Source organism: Lepisma saccharinum, chromosome 30, assembly GCF_977018435.1.
Source record: "Lepisma saccharinum chromosome 30, izLepSacc3.1, whole genome shotgun sequence".
Classification (NCBI taxonomy): Eukaryota; Metazoa; Arthropoda; class Insecta; order Zygentoma; family Lepismatidae; genus Lepisma; species Lepisma saccharinum.
This window is the reverse complement of record NC_139258.1, coordinates 40,140,213-40,159,385: the sequence shown is the minus strand read 5'-3', so window position 1 is coordinate 40,159,385 and position 19,173 is coordinate 40,140,213. Positions and strand designations below refer to the sequence as shown.

The 19,173-nt window shown below is 37.4% G+C and overlaps 1 protein-coding gene across 1 annotated transcript in view; it reads right to left on the bottom strand.

Moving 5' to 3' along the window:
• Positions 1–19,173, bottom strand: part of LOC145981940 (uncharacterized) — a 40,543-nt gene that overhangs the window by 4,423 nt on the left and 16,947 nt on the right. The window contains exons 2-3 of the mRNA XM_083115436.1: positions 4,613–4,778; positions 1,018–1,109 (exon numbers count right to left, since the gene is read on the bottom strand). Coding sequence (XP_082971562.1) covers positions 1,018–1,109; positions 4,613–4,778 — 258 coding nt within the window. The remainder of the gene's footprint in view (positions 1–1,017; positions 1,110–4,612; positions 4,779–19,173) is intronic.

Here is a 19,173-nt window from a genome sequence, read left to right as displayed (position 1 = left end):
AAGAAAATACAGTGCAAAATGTATTCTCAAGCACATTTGTTATGGTTTAAATTATTTTCCATTTCTTTCCTAGATGTAAGTGAGAAACACATTATCACAAATCATATTGAAAACTGAAGATATCACAAAGCGTCAGTAACTTTGGCCCAGGTTCAGATTGTCATTTGTATCTAATTATACACATGGTGTCTACACAATTCGATTGCTATTGACATACAGACACCCTTCTGTAGACATATTTATCTTTAACTGTATCTCATGGAGAATTATTTTTTCAATCCCATACATGTGTTTCCCAATGAACAGCTATTCATTTTTCTGTTCATAATCTTGTATATGGAATACTGCTGCCATCGGAAGTCTTCTGTGGATAATTTACTCAAGTCGGGATTGAGACTCTTAACATTAGCTCTCTCGTTTGCTAGTTTGGTTCAGCCCAGTGTGAGGCTGGTACGGAGATAATGTGTTGTACCAAGTTGATAGTGTGTGCAAGATAGTGGTGTTCAATTTCAGAAGATTCAACAAAAGCCTGCCTGCTTTTTCAACAATTAGTGATTGGTCAGCACATACAACATGACTACACAACACACTGTACACCCCTGCAGATTGTGGTGCACACACTATTTGCAGTATGTAACACCAAATCAATGACAACTCTGCGTTGCACTTTGCACCCAACTAGGCACATGAGTGCAAAGAGGGTAAGAAAGTGCAGTGAACCAGAGGGGCTATTACAATCATGCCTCTAATTGCTCACATTACTCTATTATGTAAATGTTGGTAATTTAGAATCTTTAGATTTGATAACTTCAGTATTTCCCTCTCGTCCTTCACATAATTGTGCTAATTATTGACAACATCTATTGCATGTAGAAAGGTTTAATATATATTTTTTAAAATTTAATTCTAATTTCTTCCAACTCAAAGTTCTAATAAGTCTTGCCTATAATTTGTGACAATCATTACACAATTTGAAGCACGAATGTAATTTTTAACATTTTTATTATTGATTGTTACCTCAGGAGCAGGAGCAACTTCAACCACATAATCCACAAACAGAGGATCCTCGTTCTCTGCTGCTGGCATTTGGGAGGTTGGCACAATAAATTCTACAATAAAAAATATTATATATATGAATACCAAATAAATGAAAAGTAATACATTTAAGGAAAGAAAGGCCCAGGTTCTGATTGTGTAATTCCAGTATCATGATACACATTTTCCATATGAACTGAATCCCATGCATGTCTATAGCACAAACTGAACAGATTTTCTGATGCCCCATTGCATGTTTTTTTTTCATTCTGTTCCAATGTGTAAGTTGGAAACATCATATCTGATGCTTTTAACCATTATAATTACACTCCTACCATGCTTATAATGTTTACTATTATGCTTTGAGTAGGTGAGAATTGTTACATTTGGTTTCTTTACCATTTCTCACACACTTTCTTTCATTCCCTCCCACACAAGTAGGGCCCAACACTTCAGACAGTGGTAACTTAAGAGCAAGATTGCTTACACAACCTACTTTTCACATCAGAATTTCTCACAAATGAATGACTTCTGGTGTTCAAAACACACACAAATTACAATTTTCATATCAATTTCTGGAATTATTGTAGTCCAACCAATTTATATATCTTTATAAGGTCTTAACTTAATTTTAAACATACTTTCACAACTATTTCCAGTATTCTGTGTTCCTCACCCTCCTGTAAAACTTGTAAAAATTATTACACAATCAGAACCGTGACTGAAGGAAATACTCATTGTTTACTGTCCCATGGAGAATATTTTTTCCATCCCTTATATGTGTTTCACAACAAATTTACTAGTAAATTAATGGGTATCTTTGACCCTCTGTATCCCATCGAGAAAGTGAAATATTTTGCACGGTATATGAAGATTATGTTCTTTATGAAAATTTTCAGTAGTTTTTGCTCATGGAAATGTGTTATCATGAAATAAAGTACACACATGAAGCAGAACACCCAACACGACATTCCACAACAGTAGCCATATTTTAACATCATTAGGTTAAGATTGTTAGGTCTGGGACTGTGCTCTCCTATTTTAGTGTGCATTTAAATGGTTCTTGATGGGGTACAGTGGGTCAACGGCCTTAATTAATGTAAAGTATCAATATTACCTTATCCACAATTCTCACATCAGTGAGGAGCTGCCTGCATTTACTGGTAATAACGAATAATTAGAAAGAAAAATGAAAGTTCACAACAATGACATTTTACTAGACATAATCAACCTGTAGTAAGAGTGGTACCCTTGACCCTCTGTAAAGGAGAAAGTGAAGATGATGACGTTTATAAACATTTTCAGTTGATTTTTGCTCACGGAAATGCATTATTGTGAAGTAAAGTACATCTGGTAGCAGGCCCGGACCCAGGAATTTTTTGAGGGAAGGGCCACATCCGAAAATATGTGTGTGTGTGTGTGTGTGTGTGTGTGTGTGTGTGTGGATGGATGGATGTATATATATATATAGATAGATAGACATATTACAAAATAGTTCGAAAAGTTCTGTGTTCCACAAATTAACAAGGTTTTCAAATTTTGTTATTTTCTTATACCAATGCCATAGAAAAGTAATGATAATTCTATGTTTAGAAAATAATATATATATATAATTAAATGTTACATAATCGCAACTATTATTACAATAAGGAACATGTCTAAATGCGAGTTTCCAAGAAAAACTAATAAAGACATTTTCGAATCACGACTGCAGTTTGAAGAAAGTTGGGACAGGAATTAAAAATAATTGACTGTTCTCACTAAATCAGTGAATCGGATGTCTGGTAGCCTTGCATCAATAGTTACAAACCTAAAACTACCCAATATTGCACATTGCAGACTTCTGTTAGCCCACCTCTCCACAACACATTCATTTATGCATGAACAAAATTGAAATATTTACAAATTTGAAAAATCGTACATGTTTTTTCCATAGTTTTTTATATAGCTTCACATTTAAATAATTCATGGTTCGAGGATGGGGGGGGGGGACTCCAAAATTGTAGGTTTTAACTTAGGTGGGCATGGGTCAAATATCTCTGTTATTTGTGCTTTCCTAAGGCTGAAACCACTTTTATATTACGTAAAACATTCAAATCTGTCAATTATAAAAAATTCGAAGCAATACTCGAGGGGGTATAGTGGGTCAATGGTCCCCTAAGAGCTAGCTTAGAAACACATTTTTATGCAGTACGAGGATGTAAGCAATGACCTACGTTTCGGTAAATTTCTCGTATCGGACAAACAGCTGAAATTTGCTACTTCATTTAATTTGAATATTCATACTTACGTATTCTGCATTGAGAAACATTGCTGAAGGTGGCATTTCGCTTATTTCACGGAAATAAGCTCTATTTGCGACATATCGAGTAAGTTTTCTTCATTTCTTTTTGCCTTCAGTAACACGCAAAATGGCGGTAACAGTTTCACTACTGTACTCGGCATGCAGTATTTCCACCCCACTGCACCCAAAAATACCTACGTAACCCCACAAACCATTGATGCATAGCCCCACGAACCATTCATACATAGCCCCACGAACCATTTCCGGTAAGGTTAGGTTAGGTAGGGTCACTATAGGTTACAATAGTGAAAAATTGGTTTCGAAAAAAATATGCGTAGCCCCACACACCATTCTCGCATAGCCCCACGAACCATTGACACATAGCCCCAAGAACCATTGACACATAGCCCCACAAACCATTTGTGGAAACGTACCTTCTTCAGTTACAAAAACATGTGTTTGGAAACACTGACCGGGATTATGTCATCAGACACAGGTTACATCCACATGGAAGTAAATGGATGCAAGAGCTTTCGTGCATCGGTCACACATTTATATCGAAAAATAGATGATTTACCAGGAAAATTCAATGAACAATGCAAGAAAACACTTCCCCGAACTTCCACAAGTCTAAAGAAACTGCATTCGGTAAGTAATTTCTCCTGTAAATTTGAAGAAATCCGTTTGTCCGATACGAGAAATTTACCTACGTTTCTTTTGTTTTATTGCAATTTCATCATGCTACGAATGCAATTTTTACATGGTTCAATTTCCATGTATATCTGTTAACACATGCTGCGGAATTTTAGCGATTACTTAAGATTTTGTTCAATATATGCTCTTGTGGTTACATTAGGCAGGTTAGGTTTGGTTCCCTTAGCATTAAAATAAAGTCCCTAAGGTTTATAAGCATTATACTAAGGTTCTGATTTACTTCTACATTCATTCCCACGCTTCTACGATATTTACTGTCGCTCGTCAACGGAGAATATCTTGTCCATGAAAAGTGCGTAATGTAATTTTCAAGTTGTTTTTTTTCAACATAAACAACATTTTTCGAGTCCAACCAGTGCTCATTACTTTAAGGAAGGTTCAAATTTCGTGTGACAAGGATTCCCAAAATTCTAAGATAATTACTATTTGTGCTAGGAGAAATCATAAAACAATTGAACCGTTATCTAAGCAATTGTTAAATACGAGCGACATCCCTATTTTGTAAGACGAATAACATTAAAAAAAAAACAGCATCACATTACTAAATGTTCTTTTTTTAATATTTTGTGTAAAACATACCTGGTGCGATAGTATCACTGTCGTATGTACTAGGAAGGCCATCCACTGTTATGCCTATCATTTCCCTCAACCTTATTTCCTCCTCTTCTACGTTCTTTGCTTTTGATGGAGGGCCTCCTCCAGTTTTAAATAAGGCCTGGCGTTCTTTGGCAGCATTCTTCCTCACCTGTTTTTTTAAGTTTTCGAACTTTAATTTTAATGACTTCACGTCCCTGGGACATCCCGCAGTTTGGCTATTGAAACTTGCCGCTATGTACTCCCACGCCTTCTCCTTCTACTTCCACGTGACACGATCAGTTCTTTTATTTAACACAATAGTTTGATACTTTTCAACACTGTCCAAAAGGACAGTAGTTTCAAAGGCTGAGTAGGGCTCGGGTACCCTTTTCTACACCCTCGATTTTTCGCACATTTAAAATATTCTCGTTACGAAAATTAGTTCTTCATAAGAAACGATGTTTCTAAATAGCGCGGAAAGTAATTTTTTTAGATCTACGTGCTAGGAAACTTACGTTTTTCAATATTTAGATTTCTTATGTAACGTCGAAACTGTTTTGCAGGGATTTGATCATGGCGCATCTTGGATTCATGTCACAGGCGCACGTCTGAACATTTTCTTTTTCTTCTTATCTTTGACTTGTGCAATGGGATAATTTGCAAATTTTTCTTGTTATGAATGACTTGTGCAATGGGATAATTTGCGATTTCAATATATTATTTATGTAATTTATTGGCGGATTGGATATTTGAGACATTGCAATTGTTTTGTGCGACTTTAGACATTGGAATTGATTTGTGTGACATTGAATTAAGACAAAAGGACTAAATATGAGATTGACACACGTTCAACGGATGAAGTACATAGAGGACTTTGTTCGACGAGACATACGGGACATTGTAATTGACTTACAGGGAACCTAGCCCCACGAACCATTGACGCTAGCCCCACGAACCATTGGCGCTAGCCCCACGAACCATTGACGCTAGCCCCACGAACCATTGGCGCTAGCCCCACGAACCATTGGCGCTAGTCTCACGAACAATTGGCGCTAGCCCCACGAACCATTGGCGCTAGCCCCACGAACCATTGGCGCTAGCCCCACGAACCATTGGCGCTATGCCCACGAACCATTGGCGCTAGCCCCACGAACCATTGACGCTAGCCCCACGAACCATTGGCGCGTGGATAGGTTAGTTCAGTTAGGTTGAGATCGATAGTTAAAATTTGGTGTCGTGTTAGTATCACGATCTAGAAATTGGAAATAATTGCGAACCATTTCAAACGACAAAATTTCAACTTTAAACGGCTGTACAGTCGTAAATACTTCTTTCCGCGCTCCAATTTTTTTAATTCACAAATAGGATCAAATAATGTTCATAATGAAAAAGAAAAAAATTCAAAATTAGAGGGTGTAGAATAGGGTACCCGACCCCTTTATTTAATCCAATATGAGCTTCAAGAATTAAAAGAAAACTCAAAACAAGCTGTTGACAACTTCTGCACCAGCATACATAAAAATCCATCGCTTTAAAACACATAGGATGTGAGAGAGAAATTAATGAAAATAGTCATGGACAATTTGCATGATTATACTCATGAATCCCACTTTACGTACAAGATGTTTAATCCTGCTAAGAAAGTAAAATTAATTACCACTACACACTATTTAAGTTAGATATTTGTAGGAGGATAAAAACATGTGTGTGTGTTCGTGTATAGGTTAAATTCCTATGTGTATTTCTTTCTTTTATTTTTCTTCCTTTATTTATTTACATTTTATTTGGGATTACCGCTAAGCAGTTTTTCCCATATCTATATATGTACTGTACATAAACTTACATTTTTAGTACATTATTATTAAAAGACACGGTATCAGTTCGTTATATCGGAGACACTTTAAAATCGGATATTTTGTGTTTCGTATGGGCTAGACTCTACTTTACGTCCTTATCTGCATGGTGATTGCTACTTTCCTTGCGCGGTGCGCGTTCGTGGTGCGGCAGCCGGCATATCTTCGGGTAAGTACCTTTTCCTTTTTACACTTTCTGTTCACGATAGCCCCACTAACCATTCACGGGGACGAGGTATACCTACGAGGTTAGGTTAGGCCTGTTAGGTTAGGTTCCATTAGCACTCATTTCACCCCTAAATGTGCTTCATCATCGAAGGTTAGGTTCCATTAGCACTCATTTTACCCCTAAATGTGCTTCATCATCAAAAAATTCCTCAGTACGTTCAATTACGCATATCCAGACAACATCGGTTTTTCTCGATTTACTCCTCCACGAAAAGACGAGAAAGTACTTACGGAATTGCGTTCTTGGGGACTTTCTGAAGCCGGGGAAATTGTTTTTTAGAATCGTGCAACGTATTTTGCCTGTAAATAAGGTATTTTTCGTCAATCATGCATCTCCGTTGTACGATAGCTCGTGCCGCGATTACCGTCGACTATGTGAATCAAATGTTCCGTGCATTCGGTTATGTAACCCCCTCACAGTGTAGCAACCACGCGGTAGTTTGACAAGATGACGTGTGAGCGAGGTTTTTTTTTTTCCAATGTAAGGTAAGACTCTAGTTTACGTCCTTTTCCTAAGGAATACGTGTCACATATCGTTGGAAAGCTTATTTTATAAGGAATTCAACAACGTAAATCCCAAAGCGAGCAAAAATTTCCTGAAGGAGTAAATCGAGAAAAACCGATGTTGTCCGGATATGAGCAATTGAGCGTACTGAGGAATTTTTTAGATGATGAAGCACGTATTTATGGGTGAAATGAGTGCTAATGGAACCTAACCTAAGAGGCCTAACCTAACCTCGTAGACATACCTCGACCCCGTGAATAGATAGTGGGGCTATCGTGAACAGAAAGTGTAAAGAGAAAAAGCTACTTACCCGAAGAGATGCCGGGTGCCGCACAACGATCGCGCACCGCGAACGCAAAGAAGCAATCACCATGCAGATAAGGATGTAAAGTAGAGTCTAGCCTCAATTTTCGCTTAAAAACCTTTTGTGAATAGTTTGTGCGGCATTTATCGGTTCGTAAGTTTGGATACACTGCACATCAGCTGACGATACTGCATATCAGCTGACGATAGATAACGTGAGTCAAAATTTGCGCGCCGAATTAGCAACGACCAATAAATGATTATAATGTTAAAAATAACGCTTTTTTCATGGGAAAAAGTGATCCCGAGCTTGAAAAATCTTCCGCTATGCATATGAGATAAGTAGCAATGATTTTTATTTGAAAACAAACGAGTTTAATGTGTCTCCGGCTTATACTACTGGTACTTTTTTTTACACTAAAATAAGCCATTTTTCGAAGTGTTACGGAACACACGTCATGGTGCAAGCCCCACAAACCATTCACACATAGCCCCAAAAACCGTTTGGGATCATATAACCATTCACGAATAGCAACAAAAAATATTCCTGGATAGCCCAACGGACCATTCACAGAAGGTTAGGTTAGGCAAACATAGTTAAAAAAACAGCGTGGTTACGTTTTTGCTTAAACTGAAGCAACGGGAATTGCTTTCCAGCTGAAATTGATTGAAAGGTGAAAGAAAACACCTCGAAGAACTTCGAGAATGCTACAGAAACTGATTTCCGTAAGTAGTTTCTCCTGTAAATTTGAAGAAAAGTGTCTCCGATATAACGAACTGTTACCAAAGACACTATCAATAAAAGTTTTTTTCGGTAAATGTTTACTATCCTTCGGATGCCTGTGGGGCTATGGGTCAATGGTTCGTGGGGCTATGCGAGAATGGTGTGTGGGGCTACGAATATTTTTTTCGAAACCAATTTTTAAGTATTGTAACCTATGTGTAACCCTACCTAACCTAACCTTAACGGAAATGGTTCGTGGGGCTATGTACGAAATCTGTCCGAAGGATAGTAAACAAGTACCATTTTTTTCTGCTAAATAGTTAAGCCACATTTTCTAAAAAAAGATAACAATATATATCCAACTGTAAGGTTAGGTTCACAAATCAAAGATTCCAAACACTGAGGAAGAGGAATTTCACAGTTTATAAGAGTTTTATAGAATGTCTCTCTTTCTTGTGTGTGTCTATTACACTCATATATGATATGGTGTATATCTTCCTTGTTGCCACATGTACAGTTTGGGTTTTGTACAATCTGGATCTTTTGTAAATGACTTCTAGTAGTTGTATGTCCTGACCTAATACGATTTAGTAATACTATCACATTCCTTGTACCTTGAACTTTTGTAAACCAAGTCCTGATTCTATTGAAATTACAACCTTAGTGACAATGAAGTTCGACCAGTCACAAATATAGGAGTGCGTTGTGAAAGAAGGAGAACACATGCATATGCTGAATATATTTTAGCTATTCAGCAGGCTACATGGAACAAAGGAAAACATAAATTTCCGCTGCAACGCAGCAATGTATGGTGTCCACACAACACATCGATGCGGTGCCATTCCTCCTGCAGGCAGGCGATAAGAGCAGCCACTGTCGTGGGTCCCCTCTGTTGCACACGTCGCTTAAGAACACGCCACACATTCTCAATGGGCGAGAGGTCGTGACTCGATGGTGGCCATGGCAGAGTTCGCACGTGATGGCGAGTCAACCATTCTCTTGTCAGCCGCGCTGTATGAGGCCTGGCATTGTCGTGTTGAAAGATGAGACGCCGCCTGTGGAACAGGTGCATTCGCACCGTGGGAAGATTCCGCTCCAGTATGCGTGTATGGGTGTGTGCATTCACAATGCCCTCACAGACGTGTAGTGGGCCAACCCCAGATGCTGTCATGCATCCCCATACCATCACTGACGCAAGTTTCTGTACCCGACGTGCATAACATTTTGCTTCATTCTGTTCCTCCTTCCGACAAATGACTTTTTTTCCGTATTTTCCCGTACACAACATTGAAAATGGATTCGTCCGTCCACAAAACCCTGTTCCACTGCCGAAATGTCCATCCCCGGTACATTCGTGCCCACCGTAGTCGATTGCCTTTGTTCAACATGGAAAGGAAGGGTTTACGTTTCGCCTTGTACACTCGGTAACCGCATCGCTGTAGGTAACGGCGAATGGTTCTGGTTGACACTTCAATGTGAAAGCGTTCTCGAGTCCACAGTCGTAATTCGGCCACAGAAACATGATTGTTGGTCTGGATATAGCGCCTAAATATCCGTAGGTCACGCACGCTCAGCAGGCGTTTTCGATCGGGGTCCTTACCTGGGTCTGTAGTACCCATATTTTGGTGGTGTTTGATGCTGCAGTGGACGGTTGAGTTGGGTAAGTTCAGTTGGCACCCTATTTCCCGTTCACTGAGTCCATCCCGTTGCAACTCCACCACTCTTCTCCTCACTGTGTTGGCTTGCCCCTGGCCATGCTGATGATGCACTGCGGTTCCTCGGTGCACAGCACGCGCTTATATACGGTGGACTCCCTTATCGTGTCCGTGACGTCTTGCTTCCGTCGAATGCGCCACTATCTGGAATTTTCCGTATTGGTCTGGTGCCTGGTCGAAGTTCAATGTCACGCGTATAGTTCCCCGTTTTCGTTCTTTACGTGACCTTGGGTGCAACATGCTGGGATCACGATTCTTGCCTGTTCACACGCCTCCTCTTACACACACATGCGTCACTTCTGCGGGTCACCCATTCCACCGCCTATGCCTCTGTGCATTTAATCACGTATTCCTTTCTGGTCGAACTTCATTGTCACCAAGGTTGTAGCTATCCTCTGATAAAAGCTGCCTGCATTTTGAAATTCACCTTTGCACCATTCCTTCAACTTTTTCTTCAACCTGTGTACTAGGTTTTCAATTCCAGTACAGGTTGAATTAACCTAGCTTGTTTTGCATACAAATTTGCCATATCATTTTCTAAATTTTGACAATGTGCTTTAACCCAGGTAAAATAAATTATCTTTCCCCTACTCCTTGAATTTTGTAAAGTTTTTACACAGTTTATAATGTATGGGGAGCATTTAAATAATAAATCGTAATTGGACTGAATTGAATATAATACACTTTTGGAATCCGTTAATATTAATTAATTGTTCTTGCAATTTATATGTATAAATTAGTGCTTGGTAAATTGCCTAAGCTTCAGCTGCAAAAATGGAAAAATCTTCCGGTAAATGTATCATAATTGATTCCTTCTTCTGTACATCATAAACAGCACATCCTACGTTTTGACTACTTTTTGAACCGTCTGTGTATATATAAAGTAATAATCTTTCCATGTAATCATATTTTGTATATTGTTCAGGAAAATAAATATCTCTATATTCACAAACAAGAAAATCTAAAGTATAAATGGGCTTACTCCTTACTTTAAATAATTTTTGATGATCCTCGTAGTACTCATTATATAATTGCACCCATCGTATATCTTCGCAGTTGTTACTTTTGCCTGTAGCATATAATTCAACCAAGTCGAATAGAATGTCGTTAAATGGATGATTAACTTCTGACATTGTTTTTAACAGATATTTAATGGACATTTCTCTTTTCCTATAACTTAAGTTCCATTCGCATGCTTCCATGTATACTGCAACATTGGGAGTACTCTTCATCAGTCCTAGACACTTTCGAAGAACTTTCCTCTGCATTACTTCCAAATGTCGAAATACACGTTCCGAAACTGTATTAAAGACTATAATCCCGTTTTCTATTGTTGGTTTGTAATAGTTTTTGTAAAAATTCATCATGGTACTTGGATGACTTCCCCATTTTGTTGTGGCCATAGAACTAAATACATTGTAAATTACTTCTGCATTTTCACTAACATTTTTACATGAGGTTTCCATGTTAATTTAGTATCAAATATAACTCCTAAATATTTTACTGAATTTTCTATGGGAATGTGTAACTTTTTTGTGTATTGATTCACATTTTTCGGAGCTCCTTTTTTACTAAATATAATCAGATTTGATTTTTCTGACGATATATTCATAGACCTATTCTCAAAAAATTTCTTTATCTCTATTATTTTAGCTTCCATGTTGGTGACCCCTTTATCTACTTGCTTGACACACTCATATACACATAAATCATCTGCATATTGTATAAATCCAAATGGCTCAGGACATATTATTTGAACATCCATTAAATACATATTAAAAAGTAAAGGGCTTAAAGGGCTTCCCTGTGGAAGTCCCCTTGTTATCCATCTAGAACCCTCAACTTTATTGTGAAAGTAAAAATATAAACAACGATTTTTTAATAGATTCCAAATTATTTTTAGATACTTATAAGGTATTTTCATATTTTGTAGAATGTTTAATAATTTATTTATATTTACATTATCATATGCCCCTTTAATATCTAAGAAAGCAGCAATAAGACTACTTTTCCTTTTCATTGTATCATAAAATTTTGATGATAACATTGACAACGCATCTTTACACCCCATGCCCTTCCTAAATCCAACTTGAAGCCTTGAAAATAAACCATGTCCCTCTATATGCCAACTAATTTGATTTAGAATTAATTTTTCAAAAAATTTCCCCAGTACTGAAGACAAAGCTATCAGTCTATAAGATTCTCCTTTATGTGGACTTTTGCCAGGTTTCAATATTGGTAAAATTATTTGAGTGTACCACGATTGTGGTACATTTCCTGAATTCATTATATAGTTGTAGATGTTACAAAGATATATTATACCACATTCCGGCAAATTTTGAATCATCGAGTATGATATTCCATCTTTGTTGTGTCCTTGGCTCTAATTATTATGTCTCTTATTTCATCGATCATGATATTGGTGTATAATCCTTGTGAATGTCTATCTGTAGGACTGAAACAAAAATTTCAACAGGGGAATCTGCAGGTTCGTGTTTATTATTACATGTTACCTTCATAATAAATTCTTCTTTCCAGGTTTCTTTGAGTGGTATTAATCGAGGGGTATGTGGTTTGCTGATTGATTTAAATTTTGCCCACACGGTACTGATACTGTCTTTGTTATTTATGTCTTCACAACACTTTGCCCACAAGTGTCTTTTTGCACTGATATAACTTTTCTTGGCCTGCGCTATTGCTTTCTTATAATTAATCCAAGTTTCCTGATTTGGTATTGTTTTATAAACTTTAGTAGCTTCAATTCTCTGTATTTTAAAATTTTGGCAATCTTTATTCCACCAGTGTACTATTGGATACTTTTTTACAATTTCCTCTTTTGCCCTTGTACATGATCTGTCCATAACAATACTAACAGAATCTACAAAATAATCATATGTACTCTTACCAATATTATTTAAATCTGTATTTTTAAATAAGATTGTAAGTAATTTAGAATATTTATTCCAATCAGCTTTGTTTACTTTCCATTTTCTTAGCGGAATAGTGAAAGATCTCACTGAATTAGTATCAGGATAAAGAAACATGGATAATGGTCACTGGTTCTTTGATCACTGTCTGTTTCTCACTGATATTGGCCACATATATCATCTGACATTAACGTTAAATCTATAGCTGTTGGCTGAGTACCTAATCTTCCTATATATGTAGCAGACCTGTCATTAATTACAGTAAAGTTGTACAAATCCATACATTCTACTAACACTTTCCCCAACTTATCTTCATCCTGATCTCCCCGTATTGTGTAATGGCAATTGAAATCCCCTTCTAAAATAAAAGGCTTTTCTATGCATTGAAACATTTGAGATAATGTATTTGTCATTAATTTCTGTGACTCTGCACCTGTAGGTATATATACAGAGTGATTGGTAATTCGACCTATTCCTGGAAAGGGGTAATACTAGAGCACATTTGGAACAAATTTGACCCTATGCACCGGGGGTCGGAAATCAATGGGTTCCGAGTTATTGCAGTTTGTAGATTTTTGTGACATATTCCGACTTGCGACCAAAAAACTACTAATTGTGAAAAAACTACTACACCCTGGGAACTTAATCAACATGTTGCTGACGTATGAGTGACTACTGGGAAAAAAAATCCATGCCCAAAATTCCCATACCCACAGAAAGAAACAGTCATTGGAGCACACGTCATGAAGAAATTTGGAAATTATCATTTAAATCAAAGAGCATTACTCAAAAAAATGGTAACACACTTAGCGTAAAAATTATGGAAAAAACTTCCTCGTTTCATAAGCTCTCCAAAAAGATACAAATGTTTTCAACTGACACATGGGTTGGGGGGAAAATCTGAATAAAAGGCGGAGAAGGCGCGTTGTAGTCTCCCATCATCTGACAAGAATTCTGTGGACGGACGAATCCAAATTCGAGAGTGATGGTATTACGAATTTTCATTATGCGCATTTTTGGTCCCCTAAGGGTAATAATGCCAGAAAATCTAAAGAAAAGGCTCACCAGAGAAAATTCTCACTAGATGGGAATCATCCACAACCATGTGATGGGGCCATTTTATCTGCCGCAAAACCTAAACGAAAACTAAGGGAAGAATTGACGACGCTGCTGGAGGATGTGCCACTAGCCAAAAAAAGGGGTATGATTCACCAACATGATGGCTGCCCAGCCCCCTATTTCCAGTGTGTGCGACAGTGGCTGGACAACAATTATCCCATACGATGGATTGGTTGAGGCGGCCCGACCCCCTGGCCGGCGAGGAGTCCGGATTTGACGCCATGCGACTTTTACATTTGGGGTCACATGAAAGAGTTAGTCTACAGTACACCAGTGGATTCCCAAGAAGAGTTGAGAAAGATAATTGTGACAGCTGCCCAATACATAAGAGACTGAGTGCCAACTCGAGTGACTGTGTCTGAAGTACACCGCAGGTTGTGTGCTTGCATACGTAACCGGGGAGGCAATTTGAACAGGATTTGTAGTTTTTGTAACAGTTAATTCTGACAACCTGGAATCATGAGAATGGTAAATAACATTATTATTTCACTCATTTTCGTTCCTTTATTTCTCATAACGGACAACTTCTTTTCACTTTACAAAGAGGACTACAACGTGCCTTCTCCGCTTTTTATTCAGATTTTTCCCCCCCAGCCGTATGCCAGTTGACAACATTTGTATCTTTTTGGAGAGCTTATGAAACGAGGAGTTTTTTCCCGTAATTTTTATGCTAAGTGTTTTACCATTTTTTTTAGTAATCCTCTTCGATTTAAATGTAATTTCCAAATTTCTTCATGACGTGTGCTCCAATGACTGTTTCTTTCTGTGGGTATGAATTTTGGGCATGAATTTTTTTCCCAGTAGTCACTCATTCATCAGCTGTTAGCAACATGTCGATTAAGTTCCCAGGGTGTAGTAGTTTTTTCACAATTAGTAGTTTTTTGGTCGCAAGTCGGAATATGTCACGAAAATCTACAAACTGCAATAACCCGAAACCCATTGATTTTCGACCCCCGGTGCATGGGGTCAAATTTGTTCCAAATGTGCTCTAGTATTACCCCTTTCCAGGAATAGGTCGAATTACCAATCACCCTGTATATATATAATACTAACTTTTTGGGCATGAGTTTACAATACCGGACAACTCTCCAATTTCTATAAAATTTCGCCTACTTACTAATTTTGGTGTTCTGATGACGTATCTGTAGTTCATATTTGTCGGTCACTTGTTAAAATTGTACATTTACGTGTAGAACTTGTAAAATAACCTTGCGATTTACCATGGTGATTGTCCATACACAGCAATTCGGAAACATCTTTCTTTCGCAATTCGTTAATGGACTTCCTTTACGCACAACAATCTTGCTGACGTCAGACGAGGAATGCCTACGAGGTTAGGTTAGGCCTGTTAGGTTAGGTTCCATTAGCATAAATACAAAGAAAAATTAATATTTTAGCTAAGAGAACTATACCTTGACTTGCCTGTTGATTTCTTCATGTTGGGAAAATGGCGTCTTCCGTGGAGCTATTGTTCTTATGGTAGGGTTACGTTATGTTAAGAAAACATAGTTTATTTCCTTATTTTGTCGATTTCAATACTTGACTGCCAATTATTACATGCAGATTCATGATAAGGAGTTCACAATTAGTGAGTATGCGAAATTTCATAGAAATTGGAGAGTGGTCCGGTATTGTAAACTCGTTCCACTTTTTGATTCATAAAAGCAATTTGAATTCCTACAACTTCAATTTTGTATGTATCGTATATAGACAATGTATAATCAAAAGATATAGGTTCAAATGGAATGCTTTCATGAATCATAATTGCAACTCCTTTACTATCATCTTTAATCTTTTCATAAACTATGTGATAATCAATTACTTTAAAATAATTTATGTTTGATAGGTTCAAAGATATTTCCGATAAACATAAAAGTTCAGGTCTACATTCATCTATTAATTTCACCAGATTTTGCTTTCTTGCTTTCAGTGATCTTACATTCCAGTGTACCCCACGAATGTTTTCCATTATTTTTTCTTCAACATCCTAAGGTGTCTCTCCAAAAATTTCCAAATCCTCAATAATTTTCTACACCCGGCCATTTATTTGTGAGCATTCTGTTAGTATTTCTTTTATGCTTAATAAGTCAGAATTTTTAGTTAATGTCGCCATAAGTTTTGCCATTAATTGTAACAAATTATACATAAGATCCTTCTGAGATGTTATGTGAGGAAAGTACACGATTTTTTTCTGTTCTTCATTGTTGTAGATTCCGATGTTCACCTCCTGCTTGCTTCTATTTGTACTATCCACATGTTCCTCATGATACCTTGTCTGAATTACAGTTCCTGTAGACTTTTCATTTAATTGTTTTTGATTACTTTGTAATTTCTTTAGAGTACCTTTACTTGATTCTCCTTGAGAATTTCCATTATAATTCTTTGTTTGCGAATAGGAATTTAGTCTGAAATTTTTCCCAAATTTATTTTCAAATTTGGAATAGTCTCTATGACCTTCTGGAGGAATTGTTTTCCATGAAACATTTTCCAAGTATGTATCTGATTTTCTTTCACCCCAATCACTTAAGGCTTCAAATCCGTTTTGTATTGTTATGTTATTTCCTACAATACCGGTCTTTCTTGTATTAATTTCACTTGTTTGACTTTTGTTTATATGTTTTTTTTATTTGATCAGCATATGTGTTGCCTTGAACAACATAATTGCTTGGAACATTACCTGTTATTACTTTCTCTCTTGCTTCTTGCTGGGATAAATTATCATATGCCATAACTCTCATCATTTCTCTCTCCATTTTCCATTTTACACATGACTTATCAGTAGCAACATGTTCTCCTCCGCAATTTAAATACTTCGAAATTTCATTACAATTTTCATGTTCCTCTCTTCCACATCTAGCACACTTAGCTTTATCCTTGCATATGGCTGCTGAATGTGCGAATCTGTAACATTTCTTACATTGCATCACATTTCTAACTTTAGGAGTAACATCGAAAATGTGACTAACCACCATAATCTGTTTAGGCATTTCTTGAGATCTAAACGTGATCGAATTCTCTTTTTTATTCTTTCCACTGATATTATTGTCGGGTCTTTAATACTTTCCTTAATTTCCTCCTCTTCAAATTCAGTGGGCACACCATATATCAATCCTTCCCTCATCAATAAGGATTCTGGGATGAACACATCAATATTATTTTCTTTATGAAAATGCATATTTTTCATGAAATTGTTAGCTTCATTCCTGGTGTAAAAATAAATCTTTGCTCTATAAGCCACTTGGTTGGATATATCTGACCCTTATATCTTTCTTTCGCAATTCATTTCCTATTTTCATAGAGTGTAACGTGTTGGCTGCGTACTAGAAAAAGGGACAATAAAGCCTTATGGGAAGCGTGAAGAAATAGGTCCGGGATCGATTAATGTACGCGCTATAAAGCAAGCGACAACCAACAGTTACAAGTAACAAATTGTTGAGGTCATTGGCCAGTGCTTTAACACCGCCACCTCAGTCTCAATAGAGAACCAATGGCGAGGCTATGTCCAAGGTTAAAGAAAAATATGATTCTCGATACTGGTCACCACCTATAAATCAATCGAAATAAGTAATAGGCAATAGCATTCACAAAATATCGTGGAATATTATACTCAGGTTTGACAATTCTCACAAATATCCTGCAATACAAAAAATACACACTAACTACTCATAATGAAACTACAAAGTCCATACTACCCGATGAAATTCTTAACTTCCTTTCTTACCAATACCAACTTCGCAGCTTCGCTTTCTTATGAGGAAGGTTCGTTAACAAAACGTATGTAACAATATTCAGTTTTAAGACTTGAGTCAAGAATTTATTAGATTCAATTCTGAACAAGAAACAATCAATATCTCAATTTTCAACAATGCGAGAAACATTTCATCATAAACAAATCCAATTTAATTGCATTTAGAAAATCTCTACAAGTGAAACTTTAAGAAATCTTTCTTACAACCTTTTCCTCCGTCATTTGACATATCAAGAATATGCGTTACTATTTAGACGTTAACAACAACATGAATTACAATCACGATTAAATTCCTTCCTTTGTACCCATTATAAAATCCACTTGGGCATCAAAACGAGCATTTTACAATTAATTAACAAATGGCTTACTTAGGTCTGTTAACCTTTTACCACAATAATTTACACGACTTTTCCTTTTTTACATTTGGTGCTCCCACCAATCTAATTTAATGTTGTGCCACCCTAACATTGATTATTCCAACATTTAAAGGTTCGCGACGATGGACAGGAAATATCATTCGTACGCCTCGCAAAATTTCAATGTTACGCGAACGTTGCAAGTTTCATCATTTTTCATTCTTGTATCACAAAATGTATCCAACTAGTAATGTCCCATTAATTTAGCCCACACGCATTAATTGCAATTGAGAATAATTTAAACTTTCATCCCCCGTTCTTCCTTCGTTTACGCTTTTAAGTTCTGACTCAATCGTAATAAACCAACGGGATTCAAATCCACTTTCGCGACTTGGACTTCGCAGAACTAACAGAACGTATCGACACTGTACATACCTCCATTTATCACTTCCAAAAATGTTCCAACCTCCAGTTCACGCTGCAAGGGGCGGTCAGTCAAACAGAACTCTGCCTTCCTTCGCTTTCTGGTATCTGGATATTGGGGTAACATCTGGTAACTTCCATCAAATCGGTCCCTCGACTACAACTCTGGATACAGGTCGACGTTGCGGAAAGTTGACGAAATCTAACAGGCCCTCGTTAGACTTCTCACTCCAATCAAATGCAACTTCCTTGCAAGCGTATGAGATCCGTCCCAAAAGGTACTTCTATCTCGCGTTGCCGTGTCGAACTTCATAGAGAGCAACAATAACGAAGTGTGCAATCGCAATCAGAATAAAGTTAAAGTCTCGCCCGCGAGACGACTTGCACACTTAAACCAGCACCATACTCTCTGCCCTTTTCCCCTCGTCAGCCAAGTCACGCTGACCACTTTCGCGTAGGTCTGCCAAGTCGGAACTGAATACTGCGGTTTTTTTGTGTCAGCTCGAGAAGCGAGCGCGGAGTGAGAGGTCAATTGAGACCTCTAGCGGGGCCTAACATAATCAAGAAAGACAAGCGAGACGCAAGGCGTACGAAGAATGAGGAATTGTGACGTTATTCCACGCAGAATTATTACGTAATACTTTTTTGTACGCAAAGCGTAGG